Raw genomic sequence first — 22,086 nt, forward strand, 5'->3', positions numbered from 1 at the left:
ACATTGAATAGGGTTATTTGGCACGGAGATAGCTCCTTGATGTCCCACAAACTAAAGATGGAGGTATGCATACCAAAGCACTCAGCTTCAAGTAAAACAAAATCCAAAGAAACCTGATCACCTACTGCCCCACCTCAACTGTTGGCGCATTAAATGACGCATTCTGACGGAAGCAAGGGCACAAGGACTTCAAGGTGGCTCAGTAGTACCAGTACTGAGACATTGACCAAGTCCTAAAGGATGCAGATGAAAAACTACACCAGCGTCAAGTGGTAAAAGGATCAAAACGAGGGAGCTTCAAGACCTTATCATTACCATCCAATCGCAGACATGCCTGTGCGTGATAGCACTGGTAGAAGGGACCACCCCAGAGTCCCTATGTCCACTGTGAGGACATCCTCCATTGTGTAATGTGGCAATGCCACCATGTTATGGCACAGCAGATGATAAATGCTGAGTTGTTCAAATCCCTGAGGGAAACTTGAAACAATTGCCACAACTGTTTTACAATTTGTATTTATTTCCAGGTGCGTGCCTTGAATTCAGTAGTAATAAGAACACCAAGCGTTATAGGTTTCTTACAAAACTAAATTAAACCTTCAATTAAAAAAGTGATTTTAAGCACATACATAAGTTTATAAATTACTGCTATGGTAACTCCTAGCTCCCCTGGTTAATTTAACTCCCAGTTACACCTCCATTAAGGCAACAGTAAAACAGATTTTAAAAGACCCAGGCAAAGTAACACCATACTTTGAATTTAACTGTTCAGAGTGAGTTTTTTTCACTTCAGTTCGTGTAGACAGTAACTTGAGGTTTAGATGCTGGAGGCTTTACACACTCATTAGATCTTAGAATGCCTTCTTCTTACACATAACCCCATCTCCTTTATATAGGTTTTTCCCTTTTTAATGTAAATCCCATTGTTCCAATATGTCTTTTCAACTCTACTCTTCTAATAATAAAAATCTTTCATAATACTCATTTTATCAGTAGGCTTTGGGAAAAATAAACACACTGTTTGGCTTCTTCTGGCTAAGTGTAACATTTCACAACCTCTTGAAATTCAAATTGCTCTGGTTTATGTAAAAATGCAAGTTTTCCCTTTACACCTCACATTCTAAAACTTCAGCAATATTTAACTACTTACCATTTCAAACCTAGCTTCTCTTCTTGATACTTCAAAGCCATCAAACCAGCTGTCTTTAATTAAGGCACAGACACACACACACTACTCCTACCTTACAATAAATTCCAATAACATTATGAAAATTATTATATTTTCCTGACACCAAGTAGGACTGAGGTCTCGAAGTTCAAAACTAAGTCTCTCAAGAGATGCTATGGGTCATCAATAGCAATTAAATGCTAATATAATCTGTAACTTCATAGCCCAGTACATCCTCCACTCTGATCAATCCTGATTCAACAGGGTGTGTAGACAGATGTGCCATGTGGAGCACCAGGCATGATTTAGGACGTGGTGCAAACCTAGTGAAGTGTCATAGTCAAGAAGGCACAAAGAAAACAAAAATCTAAAAAAAATGTATTTCTCTTCCATATTCTCTTGTTTAAATTCTGTTTTTTAAAAAAGGACAAATGACTAGACTGATAAAATGGCTGCAGCTGGCCACATGATTTTAGTTCTGGAAGCTTCTGAGTGGTTTGAAAATAGACAAAGGCTAACTCATCAAACTCCTGGAATGTAACACTCCTTGCTAACCAAGCCAACACAAATGGTTAGTAGACGAGGCGCCTGCACCAGCCAGCTCTGGACAAAGGCAGAGCTCTTGGGACTCATCCCCAATGTTGTGCTAATGGTTCTACAGTCACCTGCTCAGAATATAATGGGTTTTAACCTGAAATCACCCTGTCACATGACTGAGGCTTCAGCTGTTTGAATTGCTTTAATTACACAGCTTTCAGATTCCATCTTCAGTTACTGACTCCAGGCTATAGCAGCCTGCCACTGATTCACACCTCTCTCAAAGCCTGGTCTCCAGAAAGAATCTTGCATTTCGCCTACAAAGTAAAATAATTCCCAGAATACAAGAATACTTTGCTGCACCTTCACCTGCCTCAGCCTTCAACTGAGCTCCTAGGAAAGCGGCCAGGACTTCTGCCAGACAAAGCCAACTGAAAGAACCTTCCTTGGACCGTGACTACTGTACTCCGGACTCATGTGAAACAACAATTCTTATTTTTTTGTGGTCTTTGCCATGTACCTTTTTCTTTCCCCTATCCCTCTTTTCTTGTATGAGTGCAAAAAGTTGGGGATGTTGCGAACCCCCCTCCCATGTTTTATGTGTGCGTGCAAAAATAAACTAACCCTCCTATTTTACCCTACTGCAAGTTTGCTGTGGGGTTATTAATAGGGGATTGGATCATTCCAAAACTGAAGAGCTGGGGAAAATATGCCACCACTTAAAAGGAGGAATCGAAAATCAAAAACACCTTTCTGTTTACAGGCAGGTGGTGAGAGGATAAGTCAGGACTGTTTTAAATTAAACCCCCTCCTGTCCATAACAGAAGCTGATACACAGGTCTATCTGCATGCTAAACATCAAAGCACATCCATCAGATCTAGTGATGCGGGCAAGCAGGCAACTAACATGTGGAGGAAGTGGCAACTTTATGAATGTTCCTATTCTCAGTCATGGTGTATCCCAGCATGAGTGTAATAGACAGGCTTAAACGTTGCAAGCATCTTCAGCCAAAAATGCCAAACAAATGATCCAACTCAGCCTCCTTCTGGAGATCCCTGCCATCAGTTACTATTGTCCAACCAATTCGGCTCACTCAACATGACATTAAGAAACAGGATTGCATCAGAAATAAAAAAGGTTATCCTAACAACATTCTGACTGAAATGAAAATCTGTGTAACAGCATTTACTGTTTCCTTTGTTTTATGGTTAACTTCTTCATTAGCTGTGTCTCTCTAACAGAGGGCACTTCTGCCAGGCTTTTGTTTGATGATTTGCATTGTTCATTAGAAAAAGCATTAGATGATTATTTGGGCTACTATAAAACTCACCATGGCTAATAAAGGATAAAAGTCTTTGTTCATAGCTTGAAGCTGACAACATAGATGCATTCAAAGGAAAGTTGGATAAACACAAAGGGAGAAAGGAATAGATAGAGCCCTTGTATCTATGATGTTGAAATGACTGATGATTGAATAACCCCACTCCTGAAGATATAGCAGAATGAGAGTTAGATGAATATGATGAAAGGAAGATTGTGTACAGCACAAACAAGCATGGATCTGTTGGCCCAAATGGCCTGTTAACGTGCTGTCAATTCTATCTAAAGCCATTTCAGTACATTTTATCAGTAGAAAGCTACCCCATGAGGAACACTGTCCTGGTATATCCTATGTTAAAAAACAAATTTAACATCGCTAATTATCACTACTTCAGCCTCCTCCAAATCATCAGTAAAGTGAAAGTGGATTCATCAGTAGTGCCATCAAGCAGCAGCTATTCATCAGATGCTCCCTGATGCTCAATTCAGGTTCCAACAAAAATCACATCTGCAGGCCTCATCACAACCTTGGTCCAGATTTGAACACAAGAGCTGAATGCCTGAGGACCGGTGAGCGTAATTATCCTTGACATCAAGGCAGCATTTAATAAAATAAGGCAGCAAGGAGTCTATGAAGAGCCAAGTCAAATGAAAACCCTTCAACAAATCAGTCATACTGACAAAGGAAATTAGCTGTGGTTGTTGCAGGTTAGTAACAGCCTTGGATAATCACTGTAGGGATTTAAGGAAACATGCAGCCCAACCTTCTTCAGCTACCAAAATGATTTTCCTTCGGCCATAATTTCAGGAGCGGGGTTGTTCACTGACAATTTCATAATTTCCCTATAACGAAGCAGCAATTGCCAGTTTAAAACAGGACCCGGATAACAGAGATTTGGGTTGACTAATGATAGCTAATATTAACACCACTTAAGTAGTTGTGGACTTTGTTTGACCTTTTGCATTTTTTTTGTGCAGTGGTGTTGTAGGGTCTTAAGCGGTGTTAATATTAAAGGTCATCTCAAGGCAAAAGTCCACCCAACTCCTTTATTTTCAATGCCACCATCAAAACAGCCACCAACTACATTCTGGAATCATCATTGGTCCAGCTCAGGATCTGATCAACACTATAGTTACACAGGCAGCAAAGTAGCTGTGTACTCTGATGAATAGTTCCCCTTACGATTCCTCCACCATCTCAAGGCTCAAGTATAAGGGAATTATTTACTATGTACCTGCATCAGTGCACCTACACTAAAGCTCAATTTGCTTTGCTAGAGCCCCTGGACACAGTCACCCATCCACTACCAGCACACTGTCAATACATTTACGACGAAGGTTACTTCTCTCTCCTCTGCAACTTCTAAGAGCTACAATGTTGTGGGAACACCACCTCCTCTAAGTTAGCTTCCCAGTAATGCATCCATCCTGACCTTAACATAATGCTCTTCTTTCATTACTGTGTCAGGATCCTGAAGACCCTACTTAACACCACTGCACAAAAAAAATGCAACAGGTCAAAGTCCACTACCATCTTCTCAGGGTAATGAGAAACAGCCAATAAAATGAGGCCTCATCAGTGATGCCCACATCACAAGAAGAAAAACATTCTCTTTTACGAGAAACTGAAAACTTCAAGTGGTGAATGTTACCAGAACAAAGACAGCTTTCAGCAGATTAAGTATGAAATTACAACAGATAAAGCAAACCAATTAAACCTGAATTCCAGTTTACCTTTTGTTTAATTTAAAAACCCAGGAGTTTGAATCCACACATTAAAAACAAATATTTTGGTTATAATGCTTTGGATTAATAGATCAGTTTTCAAAAGCTTGAAGTGGCAATGGCAGTGAATGGAAAAGCATAATTGTATTGCTATGCTAAATTTCATATAGTTATCATTCCAGAGTGATATTAATGTCTGGCCAATACTACTAAACCAAATCAGTAACAGAATAATTTTGCAGACAAATACTGGTCAGTCTTAGTGGCTGAAAAGTGACCTATGAATTATAAAGTATGAACTTACCCAGTATAAAACTGAAGCAATTAAAATTGCCATTTCTAATTGTTCATTTTGCCTTTTTTGATATACAATACCCTGGTTTCTAAAAGCAAACCACCCCCCCCCCCACCCCGCCCTGCTTAAATTAGCACTGAAGTAGCATGGAGTTGTGTTATAATGGAGGTCTGATGTACCATAATCTGAGAATCAGCAGACCTAGATTGGATTCTGATGTTCAGATTGTCTGCAAGTTACATCTTTGTCAGCAGATCAGAAAAATGGCATACAGGCACCTTGTTTACCATACGGACAGCACCAATGACTCTTCATCATGGAACTTTGTCACAAAACTTAAGGAACAAAGAATTGAGGAGATTGAAACGGTCACTCGCAACCATTTTTAAATATTCACACTACCACCATCCCACCAAATGCCTCATGGAAGAATATCTGCTCCAAAAACACTTAAGTATTTACCTAGTCATCATTTTATCCAAATTCTGCCAGTTAATTTTCAATCCAGCAAACTAAAAGATACATTTGTTGCAAGTGGGAGAGAATCCGAATGCTCAAGTGAAGTTACAGTGAATGCGTTATGTTCAAGAATTCCAAATTGTTTTATTCTGTGACACTACTTGCACAACAAAACATAAAATTGAGTTTGTTTATATGTCAGAAAGAAAATTTTTAAAAACTGTGGTATTCCCAATTTGTGGTCATGTTGGATATATTGTGTTACAAATATGAAATTTGTAAGATGTTGTGCTTTGGGATGGTCTCATGAATTTCAGCTGAAATGGAGGACTGAAGTTCAAGTGACTGGTTCTGAATTCTGCCCACCAACAAGCTTGGGTGGCTTGTTTGTGAAAAGTTAAGGGGTAGGGGTGGGGGTGGGGGCAGGTTGTCTTACTGGGAAGAAGGTACCAGATATTCGCACGTGTAAACCTGGGCAGCAGTGTGGACACTTAGATGTTTGGAATGTCAAGTTTTGTGAACTGTTATACTTTAAACTGCCTATATTTTGAAAGGGGAAGAGTCCATAGCAAGCCATTGTCGGATCAGGTTACAGAGTTTTTCTTAAGATCAGGGTGGCTGAAGTCAAAAAGGTCCAAAATATTTGTGTGACTAGAAATGATGTAATTATTGCACTTTTTATGATCTGCATTGAAATACAAATGCTTCTAGGCCACTTCAAATAGGTGGAATTATTAACCTTCAAGTGGGTAGAAACATTAATTTTTCCTTTGTTTACCTTCTATTTCTGTCAAGACAGTGGATCAATGCATTCGTATCAAATCACCAAAATTACATCAGCATTTCAGTATTCAATGCTGTTAATGCATGTAATATAAGATGAGGTCCATACTAACAACAAAACATGATCTTGCTGGGTTACATACATGTGAAGCGAAGCAAAGGACTATGGCAATGCTTTGCAAACTATTTTCTAATGTGACCTTAAATTAGCTCACCGCCACCTTTTCAAGGGCAATTAAGGAAAGGCAACAAATGCTGGCCTTGCCAATGTTGTCCACATCCCATAATCTCTTGAAAATTATGACCCCAGACTCTAGCATGTCACTTAATACAGATCACCAGGTCACTGCGCGCAAGTTTGCCATACCACCACCACTCCTTGCTTTAAACACACCTGTTTTCAGAGTACAGTTTTTAATGATGGTCAGGCCAACACCAACTCCTCCTTGCCATTTCATTGTTGCAAATCAGGAAGAAGCAGATAAGTAGTATCCTGAAGTTGCTGTCCAAGTTGTGCCACTCTATTAGATTTGCAAAGCACATTCCACTGCTTGCCTTGCTGTTGAAATGCATTGAAATGGTATGAAGTTGCTGTATTTGTATGGCAGATACAAATTAAAGCCACTGCAGATATGTAGGGCTAGTAATTACAAGTGTAAGCACACTTTCACCCTGTTAATATAAGTGTTCATGACTGCCAATGAACCTCTCTAGTCACTGAAAATGATCTATTAAAAGCATAGAGTTAAATTCTGACAGATTTTCAATTTGAGCAAATTTTTTTAAACAAGACTTTTTTTTCAAGTTTCCTTTCTCTCTTTGTCCAATCTTACTATATCTTATTTGACATTGAACTCATCATTATCTTCAATTCACCCTTCTTTTCAGTTCTTCTGCTGTTTATTTCCTAATCATTAAATCTCACTGGTTAAGGAGATACCCTACTGATTGCCCTGTTCACTCCGGTTCACAGATGCTCTGTTGTCCTCAATGTGCCATTTTCAGCACATACTCAGTAATTATGGGTAAAACATGTTTTGTGCTGGAGGGTGCAGGGACAAGTCTAACCAATGACAGATGCTGTTAGATGCCCTGCTACAGCAATATTTGGCCATTACATACTGTACCAGGTCCAATGTTCAACTGAATGAAAGTACTACACTGATACAAATATCATGACTGTTTGCAAGTCTGCCAATTCTACTTATCCAACTCATGAATGGGATTGAAGAAATCCAATATTACATTGAACACAATGGTTTCTTTGCAATAGGATCATGAAAACGTCACCTGTGGAATACAGATTACAACAGAACAGGTTGCAATCTTAAAACAATGCTGGAAGTTTTGCTGGTTAAACTTTGTTGAAGTGTGGGCAGACAAATTTTGTTTAGTTTCTGCTATAGAAATTGTAGATGTTCCTTAGGAGTTAAATTAGGTAAATGTATGGTGTTTTTGGAAATAATCTGTTGTCAGACCAAGTTTTCTTTTCTTATTCCAGTTTTACATTAATTACATGTCCAGCAGTTTTTCACAGCATAGACACTTGCTAAAAGGTTTTTGATCAAATTTTGTATATAGGATACATGTAACCCATTTTGAAATGGTCAATTACAGAGAACAGAGCAGCCATAGCCCTTTTCATGGACTAAAGGATTATGGTTGGATGAAAAATCACCTGCAGCAATAGGTTTCTCATAGAATCCCTAAATTCATTCATATGTAAATTCACTGGTCCAAAGATGATAGCTAATTTTCCAATGGTCCAGCAAATTTATCCAGTGAGCCACACAGACCAGGAGCACTGACTGAATCCCAAGACTGCTATGTTAGCCAACCAACTAGGAGGAAAAAAGCTTGCATCTTGAAGTTTATTAACTGTTGTAATGTAGAAAAAGTGGCAGCTAATTTGTACAAAGCAAGGTCACACAAAGAGCACTGAGATAAATGGCCAAGTAATTGATTTTGGTTTTGAGGTTAAGATACAAGTACTGGCCAGTACATAACCTCTGTATTACTCCCTCAGTACCACATTGGATAATCAGTCTGGGTCATGATCAAGTTCGTGGCACGGTACTGAATCCACGACCTTCTGACTCAGAGGCAAGGCTGACACCTGAAGCAATAATATGGGCACAAAATCTGGTACCATGGGTTAGAATTAAGATTCCAATATCTAGTTATCTCGGTTAGAAATAGGCAGTGGGGACAATGGGTGAGGGCAGGTTTGGCGGTAGTTTTCCTCTCACGCATGTAGAATTGGAATCCCCTCCAACTGGGAAATTTATGGAGTATAAAATCCAAACCTGCGGACATGTTTTGACCTCATTTTTTGTACCACACAAAAGAGACCAAGCTGCAGCCAACAGCACAGGGCTATGCAGCAAGGGGTTAATTTGGGCATTCAGTAAAAGACAGCGGCCCATCAAAAGGGTTTGGACATTGACTGATTGCTATTATGCAACAATGGTACCAGGAAAATGCCATTATCTTCCATTGACTAATGCAATTAAGAGACTGATTACCCAATACAATGGCACAAGGAACATGCTATTGATATGATATAGTGAATGAACTGTAATGCAACTAAGGCCTGCATCACAAACAATGCTGCTGAAATCTGGAATTACAACTACGATTGGTTCCTCTCAGGGAGAGGAATAGGGTCATTCAAGCCTTCATCAACCTTGGAGCCAGGTGCTGTTACTGTATTGCCTCAAAACAGCAGGAGAATTGTTTAAACAATGCGAGAGCTGATCATATTTATCCGGACTATGTGTAGAATAAACTAAGAGTGTTAACTACTGGACATTGAAATGACAAAAGCAAAAAAACTGCGGATGGTGGAAATCCAAAACAAAAACACCTGGAAAAACTCAGCAGGTCTGACAGCATCTGTGGAGAGGAATACAGTTAATGTTTCGAGTCCGTATGACTCTTCTGCTGAGTTTTTCCGGACATTGAAACGAGTTGGTCAGGCCAGCAGCGGAAATGGTATAACTGGGGACAGAGATCGTAGGATGCCACTTTTATCTGCAGGCAGTCTATGAAGTCGGTAGAATCTGGTCAACTCCACCGGGGGACCGACAACACCAGTGAAAGACCAACTGAGGAGGGACTGTTTCTTAGGATATAAAGATTTAAGTATCAAGCTAGGAACAAGGTGGGGGTTTAGCCTCTGGTGGGACAGGGTTCTGGGTAATGTAATGCTAATTGTAACTGTATTTCGTGATTGCTGCATGCAGCCCTTCTCTGAGGGCAATTCAATAAAGTGATTGTGAATTATCAGAAGAAATTTGTCTCGCTGATCATTCTGTTTACGTCATGCACTTGTGAATCTGGTGTCACGAATGAGTGTGGGGAGGGACTCTGGAGGGAGAAAGAGGAGACCCCTACAGGCACCCCCTCCCAAGCAGAAGAACAGCCAGTCAACTACAGTCACTGCACACATATGAACAATGGGGACTAGGTCAAGATATTAAGATAAAAGCAAAATACTGCGGTTGCTGAAAATCTGAAATAAAAACAGAAAATGCTGGTAAAACTCAGCAGGTCTGGCAGCAACTGTGGAGAGAGAAGCAGAGTTAACATTTCAAGTCCATATGACTCTTCTTCAGCACTAAAGAGATGTAGAAATGTGATGTGACGAATTCTATACTGTTTAAGAGGTGGTGAAACAAGATAGTAGGTCAGGGATAGGTGACAGCTAAGGAGAGATTGACAAAGAGGTCATGGACACAAGACAAAGGGAGTGTTAATAGTAGTGGTAAAGAGTGAAGAAGTGTCATAAAGGTAAAATAGCAGAAAGTGTTAGTTGTAGACAAGGATCAGTGCTCTGTGAAAGCGCCATATAGAAATGAGTGACAAATGGCCCTATGGGGGTGGGGGGTGCACGTGTAGGATAGAAAAATGAAATAAATAAAAGAAATAGTTTCACATAAGATCGATCAAAAAAGTGTATTTGTACACAAATCACAGAAAACTAATATGAAGGTATAGCAAGCAATTGAGAGCAAATGTTATGTTAGCCTTTATTACAAAGGATTTGCCTGGAGCAAAAGGTCCTTCGACAGCACTTTCTGAACACGTAACCTCCACCACCTAGATGCATGGGAACACCACCACCTGGCACTTCCCCACCAAGGCACACACCATCCTGATTTGGAACTATATCACCATTCCTTCATGTCACTGGGTCAAAATCCTGGAACTCCCTTCTTAGCAAGCATATGGATTGCAGCAGTTCAAGGCGGCGGCTCATGGCCACTTTCCCCAAGGGCAATTAGGGATTAGCAACAAATTGTGGCCTGGCCAGTGATGCTCACATCCCACAAAAAGATATATTAAAAAAAAAGAGTAAGGAAGTTTTATGACAATTATACAGAGCATTGGTGAGACCACATCTTGGAGTATAATTTTTGTCTCCTTACCGAAGAAGGGATATACTTGCCTTGGAGGGATTGCAACAAAGGTTCATTACACTGATTCCTGTGATGGTGGGATGGTCCTGTGAGGAGACATTAAGTACACTAGGTCTATATTCCCTAGAGTTTAGAAGAATGAGAGGTGATCACATTGAAACAAATTCTTAAGGGGTTCAATAAAGTAGGAGGATGTTTCCCCTAGCTGGGAAGTCAAAGCCTCAGAATATGTGGTCAGTCATTTAGGGTTCAGATGAAGTCAGATTTCTTCACTCAGAGCATTGTGGCTTTTGGGAATTCTGCATACAAGAGGACAGTGGATGCTCAGTCATTGACTATATTCAAGAGGTTGACACATCTTTGGATATTATGTGGATACAGGAGGGAGGTGGAGTGAGGTAGAAGATCAGTCATGATCTTAATGAATAGCAGGGCAGGTTCAAAGGGTCAAATGGTCTACTCATGCTCAAATTTATGTTTTTATGCTTATAAAGTATGTCAGAAGTATAAAATCAACTTGTAGACAACTGTATTCGACAAGCTAAACTTGCAAATGTTGGATGTTATGCTTTACTTTTCTGAACAGTAAAGTATTGGGCAGCAACAGTTTCACAAGCATGTTGTATAATTCATGCAGCAATTTTCCACAAGTGTGTTTGCAAACTCAATGTCATATGCAATATAAAAGCAAGATCAAATGGATCAAGGTAGAGATTACAGCTATACAAGTTTGTGGCACATGATAAACTCAACTCTGTCATTGTTTAGATTGGAGAATTAGATATAGGCCGAGAGGAAACGAGTGCCAAAATTTGTAGATGATACCACAAGTGATTTTTTTTAAACCAAAGAAAATTTCAGCGACAGGTTAAACAGTGACAGATGGAATACAATGAAGTGACATATTTTGGTTAAAAATAGAAGTAATTATGCTTTGAATAGAAGTAGGCTCCGTGCTGTGAAAGAGCAAAGGGGCTTTGGGTTACAGGTTTACAGAGGGACTCTGGGTTTCATGAAGGCAGCTCTCTAGTTGATAAAGGCTATAAAGGAACTAATAGGATTCTAGGTTTTATCTCAAGAGATAAGAAACCTATATAAAATCTTAAAACCAGAGTTAGAGCACTGAGGGCCATAATACAGGATGGCTATTAGGACTTTTTAAAGAGGGTACAATACAGACTTCACTAGAAGAAATGCCTACATGGTATAGACAAATATAAAAACTTCTTGTATTTATATATTGACTTTAATGTAGTAAAATATTCCAAGGCACTGCACAGATATTAGGAAAATTGACACAATCACATATGGGGATATCAGGACAGATGACAAAAACTTGGTCAAAGAGGCAGGTTTTCAAAAGCTTCTTAAGGCAGGAAGGTGGAAAAGTTTTGGCAAGCAAATTTTAAAAGAGGCGAGAGTCCAGGCAGCTGGGGGCACACCACCAGGTGGAGTGATTAAAATTGTGGATGTGCAAGAGGCCAGAATTGGAGGAGCACAGATATCTTGAAGGATTGTATGGCTGGAGGTTACAGAGGTAACAGGCCTTGGAGGCATTTAAAAAGCAAGTCTGAAATCTTTAAAATTGAGGTGTTTCCAGCTGAGTGCCAACGTCAGTCAGAGAGCAACAAGATGACAGAAAGAAGGATTTGGTGCGCATCAGGATACGAGCAGCAGAATTTTGGATGAACTTAAATTTTGGAGGATAGAAGATGGGAGGCTAGCCAAGAAAGCACTAGAATAGTCAAGTCTGGATACAAAAGGATGGATGAGGGTTTCAGCAGCAGATGGCCTAAGGTAGGGATGTTATGGAGCTGGAAGTAGACAGCCATGGTGAGGGAGTGATCAGAATTTCATCTTGGGGTCAAGATACCAAGGCTGTGCGTGGTCTCAGGCAGTTGCCAGATAGAAGGATGGTCATTGGAGGCTAGGGAATAAAGTTTGTTGTGGGGACTGAGGACAACAGCTTCAGTTTTCCTAATATGTAATTGGGAAGAAATTTCTGCTCATCTATCACTCGACATCAGACAAATAATCTGACTTTAAAGGCAATGGAGGGATTGAGAGAGGGTGGTGCTGAGGTCAAGCTAGGTGTCAGAGTACATGTGTAACCTGACGTTGTGTCTTTAGATGACACTGTTGAGGGCATACCGTAGATGAGAAATACAAGGCAGATAGATCCTTGAGTACTTCTGAAATAACTGTATGGAGCAGAAAGCAAAGCCACGGTGTGTTAATCCCTGGCTATGACTGAATAGATGAAAATGAAACCAGGTGAGTCAAGTGCCACTCAGCTGGACGGCAGAAAAGAGGCACACTGGAGGAGGTCAAACTGTTTCAAATGATGCAAACAGGTCAAAAAGGGTCAGGAGAAATAGTTTATCATCGGTCACATGGGATGCTTCTTGTGACTTTGGTAAATGCCATTTGAGTACCATGGCAGGAGCAGAAACCTGACTGAAGGGATTTAAACATGGGAATACTGGGAAAGATGGTCACCATTTTGGGAGGTGACAACACGGTCAAGGATTTGAGGGAAAAGGATGGAAAGAGATAGGGCTGTAATTTGCAAGGACAAAGGAGTGAAAAGTTTTTTTTTTTTTTGAGGAGACAGGTGATAATAGCAATTTGGTGAGAATAGGGCCAAGGGAGCAGGGGGGTTTGTCTCACAGGCAAGATGAACTTAGAGACGAAATTAGAGAAACTAGGGAAAGAAGCAAATATCAACTAGGGTGGGGGAAACCTTGGCCTGGTGGGCTGGGGAAGGAAAGGGGGGAGGGGGAGGGGGAGGGGGAGAGCAGAATGATTTGAGATGAAAAAGTTGATGAGCTTCGCATCTGTTGGAGATGAAGGTGTAGGAGTCAGTGGAGAAGGGTTAAAGAAGGTTGTGTTGAAGAGAAGTGGGGTGTTATCTTTGCATTCAGGATCCAATTGGAATAATTTTGACAGAGAGGAGCAGGACCTGATAGTGCTTTGTGCTCCAGCCAGATCTGGCTGTGAATGGCTAAACTAGTTGCCTGTTCAAGTCTCCTCCCATCTTTTTACATCTAAATCTACCATCGTAACCATCTCTCTCAAATGATTGTCTAACTTCCCTTTATCCACTCCTATCAAAATCTTTCATAATCTTAAAGGCCTCTGTCAGGCCAGCCCTCAACCTGCTTTTTCAATGGAAAAGAGATCCAGCCTGTCAATCCTTTCCTGATATGCATACCAACACATTTCTGGCATCATCCTTGTAAATGTTCTCGGCTCCCTCTCCACTGTCTGCATATCTTTTTTTTTATGGCCAGGATATTGAGGTCGGCGAGCCGGGGGGGGGGGGGGGGGGGGGGGGGCGCCACTTGCCGATGCGTAAAATGACGCGGGATGATGTTGGGCAGAACTCCCGAAGTCACCCCAAATTGTTTCAATCTTCAGGTCAGCAGCGGAGCAGCCGAATCAGCTGTGCACCTGCCGACCTGTCAACGGCCAATTGAGGCCATTTAAAGACTAATTGAACTAGTTAAAAGGACCTGCTCGGCCAACCTTAAGGTTGGCGGGCTTCAGAGAAAGCATGAAACCTCATCCACAGGCGAGATGAGGTTTCATGTAGGTTTTTAAAAATTTAATAAAAGTTTGATTAAAAGTAATGGACATGTCCCAACTCATGTGACAGTGTCATATGAGGGAACATGTCAGGGAAGTTTTATTTTTCTACATTTAACATTTTTAAAATTGGCACCAATCTCCCTAAGGCAGCACTTAGCCTCAGGCATATGGGTACGCTCTTTTACGCGCTTCCTGGAGACGTCATGCTGGGCGGGCTTTAATTGGCCCGCCCACGTAAAATGGCGACACACCCCCAATTGGGGGCGCCGATCAGAGGCTAAACTCCGCCCCCCCCACCCCCGACGAAGTGAAAATTCTGCCCCATGACATGGTGACCAGAACTGCACACAATATTCAAAATGTGGTCTAATCAAAGTACTCTATTTTTCAATTCTATCCTTCTAGAAATAAAGCCCAGTGCTTGGGTTTTTTTTTAAATGACCTTGCTAACCTGTGGCACAACATTCAGTGATTAATATACTTGTACTCCAAGATCGCTTTGTTTCTCTACGCAACCTAGGCTTGTACCTTCCAAATAATAAATGATCTCCTTATTCTTCCTACCAAAATGTACTACCTCACATTTATATGTGCCGAAATTCATTTAGCCAATTACTTGCCCATTCTGCAAGTTTATTAATGTATTCCTGTAATTCATTGCAGTCCTCCTCAGTTGACTATTTCCCCCCACAATATGTTGTCACCTGCAAATTTAGAAATTGTGGTTTTGATTCCAAAGCCCAATTGTTAATGTAAATTTTGAACAGCAGTGGTCACAGCACTGATCCTTGTGGAACACTACTTCCCACCTTCTACTACTGAATAACTGCCCTTTATTCCCACTCTCTGTCTTGAAGTCACCTAGCAATCCATTCTACCACTTGTCCCGTAACTCTAGTCTCTGACCTCATTCAATGTTATATTACAGAGCACCTTATCGAAGGCTGTTTGAAAACACAGATAAATTACATCTACTCCATTACCATTCTCTGCTGTTACCTCCTCAAAAATAAGGTTTCTCAAGCAAAATTTTACTTTTAAAAACATTTTAAATGCACTTCTCTCATCATTCAATGTCACGTCTACCTGTTCTAGCTCCCTAGTAAAACTGAAGCGAAATAATTCTTTAAGGTCCCTGCAAACTGTATCGTTACCTGTGATATTATCCTGAATATCCATTAAAAGGTCCCATTCCCATCAATAAAAAAGGTTATGAAAAATGTAACCAATTTGTTTTATGTTCCTTGACAATTTAATTTCTAATTCCTTTTTGTCTTCTCAACTTCTCTCCTAATCTCTTTTCATGCACTTCTCTGCTGTCTTTGTACTTGAAGTAAGCCTCTTTCCTAATGCTCAGTTGTTTCCTTTTGCCTTTATTTATCCATGGAATCCCACTAATGTTTAGTTTGTTTTTTCCTTTTAACAGAATTTATTTTTCCGGTACTCTGTTGAACACAGTTTTCAATGTTTCCCATTGTTGTTCTGTATCATTGTTTGCCAATATTGTTATCCATTTTGTTTTCCCAAGTTTTAGTCTCAACCTCTCAAAATCAGCTTTTCTCCCAATTCATTAACTTGGTCCTCATAATGCATATTTTCTCCATCATCATTTTATTATGGTCACTATTGCCTAGGGTGTTTGCTATTTTAACTTCTTTATCTGCTCTGGCTCATTCTCCATTACTGGATCCAATAACGAATCTTCTGTTGTTGAGCTTTTGGCATATCGGGTTAAGAAGGAGTCCTGTATGTATTATAGAAACTCCATTCCCTTATCCTCTTTATCCGCCTCTTCTGTTCAAGTAATTGAGTAATTAGAGTAATTGAAGTCCCCCATAAATATTATTCTGTTTTATACTCAATTCCCTGCTTTCTCTGCATACATTTCTTCCTCCACCTCCTTTCCAGGTGGTTTGTAGACCATACCTATTCGTATGATTGATCCTGTATCTTTTATCTCTATCTATACGGATTCTATTTTTGTCCCTGATAGCTTCATCTCTTTTTTTCTGTCATTATGTTAACCATAATAAGTACAGCTACTCCACCACTTTTTGCCTCACATCTTTTTCTAAATATGTTATAACCCTGTAGTGTTTAATTCCCAGTGCTGACTTTTCTATAGTCATGTCTCAGTAATTCCTGCCTTGACTGGCACCTCCCAATGTATGACTGCCTCCAAGTCTCCCTTTAAAACACAGACACTGTATGCATTGCTGTACAGATATTTTAACCCTCCTTAATAGGATTTTTCTCACTTTATATTTAACCATCTTTTCAGGCTCCTGTTCTATAACTATTTATTCCCTTGCCATCAATGTCCTCCCTAAAGTTTCAAAAATAGACACCAAAAAACTTGGAAGTTTAAACAGTGAGAAGCATAACAAACAGACTGATGAAATGGCAAACACATGGCAGATTAAATTCAATGCAGAAAAGAAAAAATGCAATTTAGGAGGAAGAATGAGAAGAAGCAGCAATATAAACTAAATGGTGCAATTTTAATGGGTGGAAGAAAAAGATCTGGACATTCACACATGTAAATCTTTGAAAGTGGCTGGACAAGTTACTAAAACTGTTAAAAAGTAGTGGGATCTTTTGCTTTATAAACAGAGGCATAACAAAAGCAAGTAGTTCTGCTAAATTTTTATAAATCACTAATTGGGCCTCAGCTGAAGTACTGTGTCCTGTTCTTGGAAATCCACTTTAAGAAAGATAATAAAGCCTTGGAGAGGGTGCCAAGGGGTCTACCAGAACACAAGGCAGGCAGACTAGAAAACTCAAGTTTGTTCTCCTTAGAGCAGAAAAGGTTATGAGATTTATTAAGTGTGATTAAAATCATGAGGGTTTTGATAGAATAAATAAGGAGAAATTGTTTCCAGTTAGTCAGTAACTGGAGGACATAAATTTAAGGTGAAAAGAACCAGTCGTGAAATAAGTGTTTGTAATGCAATGAGCTATAATCTGGACTGCAGTAGTTGAAAAGGTGGTGAATGCAGATTCAATATTAACTTTCAAAAGGGAATTAAAGATATACTTGAAAATCACAAATTTGCAGGACTATATGAAAAGAGCAAGGCAAAGTTGGCATATGATGGGCCAAATGCCCTCGTTCTGTTCTGCAAGGTTCTATCAATTTTAAAATTTGGAAAGTCAAAATTACTGTATTACATTTAGCATATTTAATGATCAACTCTACATGTATAAAAGTACACATATTTGCCCCTTCCCTCAGTTTTTCGAGAATTTAGCTTACATTCTACTGAGCTTGATGTTCAAGCAGTTTCAGATGTATCACTGATTATGCAAGAAATGCTGGAGATCATTACTTTCCACAAGAACATCACAAATTACAAAACTATCCCTATATAATAGACCATGGTTAAGCAGTTAATCCAATATCTGGCTGGGCTGAAAATTCCTATGAATGTTGGATAAATTTTTGTTTTTTCTTCACACTTTTGCACAAGTTCAAAGCAAAATAATTGGCCTTTTTAAAAAAGAAACAATTTACAAGCATTAAAAATGTTATCAGATCAGACAAACCAGTTGGACTATCCTTGAACTTTAATTTGAAAGGTTTCACTATATTTCCCTACATTAAAATGTTCCCTTCTAATGAGATAAACCCCAGTTCTAGCACGAGTTTACACTTATCTATCCCCCACACAACCTTACCAAGTAATTTGCACCTCCCAAAATATTCAACCAGTCTGTCTCAGATTATGTGATTTCCTCTAGCACAGTACTCATCAACCTATAATTTTCATAGATACTCCTCCAATGAGATATGTCCCAGTTCTGTCACGAGTTTACACTTATCTATGCCAAACCCATGAACTACTAAATGTCTCTGCTCCACCACAGTTCCTAGCATCTCAGCATTTAGAGGATGCTTTGATCTAGCTTTCTTAGGTGCAAAATGGATGACCTTGCATTTTCCTACATTGAAGGTCATCTGCCATAGTTTTGCCCCACTTAATCTATCAAAATCCCTTTGCAAGTTCCTGCTTCCACCTACATGATTTACTGTATTTCCTAACTTAGTGTTATCAGCAGGCATTAAATGCGTACATTTGAATGTGATAAATTTTGCCTTCTGTTTGTCTATGTTGTCAATAACTGGATTATTGCTTCCCCACTTAATTTCTCCAAAGATATTCAATTCAGAATCTCTTTACAGCTGAATGGTTTCAAATTCCAGAATTACCCTGCCACACTCCTTTAAATTCCACCCAATGCATCCATGTAATCTGAATTAATTTGAGTGGATACACAGTTGCAAAGAAATGATTTGGGTCTTTCACAATCTCTTCATAATGAAATGAAGACTATGTAAAATTAAAAATAACCTAAATGTCAGCTTCAACCTGCATTAACTTTATTGCTAGTATATCAGAGTTTCATTTGCATTCTTTTGACAAAACTCTGTAGTGTAACTACAGTACTAAGTCCCAAGGATAGGTAAATTTATCACGAGTGATGTGAGATCACCCAAGGAGGCAAAGTCACATTCTTTCAGATTTAAGTTAAAGCACAGGTGTAACTGTTACAAATCACTCTTTTAAAACAGCTAGCTGTTGAACCAACTATACACTGAAGCATGGAAGTACAGAGGCCCACTGCACCCAAGTACAAGTGCCTATTTGTTCAAAGCATGTACAGGTGTCAAAGCAGCATTTGTAGTATTCAAAGCCTAAGTAGATATTATAGTAAAAAGTACAGTCATTTCAGGAGTGACTTTTCTATTGTACAATTTGAATAATCCTTTGTCCCAAGACACAAACCCTTTCATGAGTGCAAATTGACATGAGCATAATGGCTAACTATGAATTTTGCTATTCATTCCACAAGGTTTGTGCTATTATATTGGGAGATACTGCCCTAAATCCAAAAAATCCAGTTGATTGATGGAGCACATAAGGAATGTGCACAACTGTATTTAACAAAAACATTTATAAATAATGCTGTTTGACCCAAAAAGTAAAAAAGGAAAAAAACTTCAAATTTTCAACACATACAGATTAAAAAACCTAGACATTTAGTTTATAATGAAGCATGACATTATCTCTTGACCACACAAAATTTAACAGGAAATTGAAAAACACCACTGTAGAAACAGTTTTTAAGCTGAGCACATGCCCATAAAAAAATTTAGCATCTTTCTAAATGTTACTTATAGTTTTAAAACACATCTTAGTAAACTAAGTGTTTAGAGGTGGTGAGGGGCAATTTAATTGGGGTGTGTAAAATTCAGGGGCCTAGAGAGAGTGCATCAGAAGGACACAATTACTTTAGCAGAAATGTCAACAACCAGTGGCACTGATTTATAGTAAACGATAGAAGCATTGGGGTGGGATGAGTGGAATTGAGGAGGAATTTTTCACCCAGAGGATGGTGGGAATCTGGAACTCATTGAAAGGGCAGCAGAGGCAGAATCAAGCCAAATGTATTTCCAAGAAATGACATGCAAGATGCAAACTGGAGTAAAATCTCCACTGTTAACACCCCCCCTTTCAGGATACCCAGTCATTTTAGGCATCTTCTCAGGAATCCAGAAACCATATATTAATCAATAATACCAAGCTACCACATGCAATAACCAGTGTTGGTTTACCAAACAACTGCTTAGACTTATCAGCTGCAAAAAAATCATAGACCTTTGGGGTGCATTCAATTTATTTGTCCATCTCCTTGTAAATGCAGTACTGAGGAAGTGATGCACCAGAGATGCAGTCTTCTCGAATGAGATGTTAAATGAAGGATCAGTCTGCTCTGACAGATTGACATGAAACATCTCATTGCACTATCCAGGAGACAGCAGTTAAGGTTCTCCCTGATGCCCTGACCAACATTTACCCACTGAAACAGATTATCTGATCATTGTCTTATTGCTGTTTTTGGACTCTGTGGCACATAAAATTAGTTATGTTCCCAATTCAACAGAGGCTACATTTCAAAATTGCTTGGTCAGTTGTAAAGCACTTTAGAATGCCAAAGTCGTGAAAGGTGCTATATAAAATCTAAGTATTTTCTGCCTTTTGTACCAGTGTTCACAGGATGTTGAATGAAGGATACATACATTGTAGGACCACCACTCTTCAGCTACAAAACATCCTCATACCCACTCACCTACCCCTTTAAACCTCCCAAGGGTTTCACAAAATAATGATGTTTTTAGTAAAAATAGAGAATGCTGGAAATTTTCAACATGTCTGGCAGCATATGTGGAAAGAGAAACCCAGTTAATGTTTCAGGTCGATGATCTTTGGTCAGAACCGAAACCCCTACTCGGGTCTCTCTCTCTCTCCACAGACCTGAATACTTCCAGAGTTTTCTGTCTGTATTTCAGACTTTCAGCGTCAGCAATATTTCCTGTTTGAATTATTTTTTTCCGTTTCCCCCAAGCATCCTTCGCAACATTTGCCTTAAAGAATGTTAGTTAACTGGGGGCTGAGAGTAACCAGTTGTAAAATGTATTTTGGTCAACCACCAACATCACAAGATTTGTCAGGCTCCGAAAGCCAAAAGCCCGACAGGTTGATGCTGTGAGTGTAAAACGTATGTGGGGATGCGTGCTCCCAATTGAACTATCAACTTTTCTCGTTCTGGTACCGAGTAACCAGGCTGCACGTCTAGAATTTTCCATTTCTCCTCTCAGCCCATCCGGCGTTTTGACCTCTCTCGATTGTACAAGATCGAGATGAGATAGTTCCAGAGGAAACAACACCACACACGCCTGGCCGGAGGGTGGGGGGAGGATGGGGTAAGTTAACATAGAGGCTGTCACCGAATGGCGATCGGAGACCCGACAGAAAGCTTGCCCCTTTTACCTCGTCTCCCCATTTCAGCACGTCCTTCTGCCGGTCCTTCACTTTATGGTAGATGTTGAGGAACTGGATGATGCCGTGCTTGCGGACGTGATCAGCGTATCTCTTCGTCTCTTCCCAGTTCAATGGCGACCCCTCCGACAACAGACCCATAACCACCGACTGGAAAGGGGAGAAAGAGAGAGAGGGCAGAGGGGGGGTCGGTAAGGTTACTTAATTGCTTAAAATAACGCCGCGCTCTCTGCACGAATAGCGATGTTTTAAAAGCTCAACCCATACACGAGTGCCCATACATTTCCAGCCAGACTCCCGCCACACAACACGACGACCACGGTCTTCACTCGCTCCGCAGCCTCGGATAGCACTCACCGCCTTCGGGATCGAGGAGACTGATCGATGGACCTGCGGCTCAGCCACTCCAGCTCGGTGCTCCTACTCCGTAACCGTGCTAAGGCACCGCCGCACTCGATGGATGTTCACCGGAGCAATACCGCAGCTCCTCCTATCCCGCTGTACCTCCTCCGCGCCTCTGCCCGCCCAGCGGCGCTGCTCACAATCTTTACCGCGACCTCCTCCTCCCACCAGCCCTGCCCCCCACAAGCATTCAGAATTACGTCAGCCAACCCTTCTCCGCCCCCTCCCTATTCCTCCTCGGATTGGTGGGCCGGCTTGAACGCGACCATCACCCACTCGCGACCCCCCATGTGGCCCCACCCTTTTGTAAACCCTCCGCCTCTTCCCTCTGCGCCGTTACTTTCGAGCGCAACCGTCGACCCGGTTCTGCCCCGCCCCCTTTCCGCACGATCGCTCCACCCCTCCACTGTCTCGAGAGCAATTGCCAATGTGACCTTTCCCCTTTTCACTCTTTCCCAGTCACGCCCCCCCCTCGGCAGTCTCTTTAAACGCCGGCAACCGCCATAATCACGTGACACACTACTGCCCTTCCCTTTTGTCTT

At 40.4% G+C, this 22,086-nt stretch overlaps 1 protein-coding gene across 2 annotated transcripts in view; it reads right to left on the reverse strand.

The window, feature by feature from the left end:
• The window catches only part of gclc (glutamate-cysteine ligase, catalytic subunit), an 86,013-nt gene extending 64,352 nt beyond the window's left edge, over positions 1-21,661 (reverse strand). Inside the window, exons 1-2 of one of the 2 annotated variants that reach the window (XM_078541921.1) lie at positions 21,500-21,661; positions 21,134-21,292 (exon numbers count right to left, since the gene is read on the reverse strand). In XM_078541921.1, coding sequence (XP_078398047.1) covers positions 21,134-21,283 — 150 coding nt within the window. In that variant the 5' untranslated portion in view covers positions 21,284-21,292; positions 21,500-21,661. Of the gene's footprint in view, positions 1-21,133; positions 21,293-21,423 lie in introns of both variants that reach the window. The other variant, XM_078541922.1, reaches the window with a different exon arrangement.
• Between the last annotated feature and the right edge of the window lie 425 nt (positions 21,662-22,086).

Source organism: Cetorhinus maximus, chromosome 5, assembly GCF_964194155.1.
Source record: "Cetorhinus maximus chromosome 5, sCetMax3.hap1.1, whole genome shotgun sequence".
NCBI lineage: Eukaryota > Metazoa > Chordata > Chondrichthyes > Lamniformes > Cetorhinidae > Cetorhinus > Cetorhinus maximus.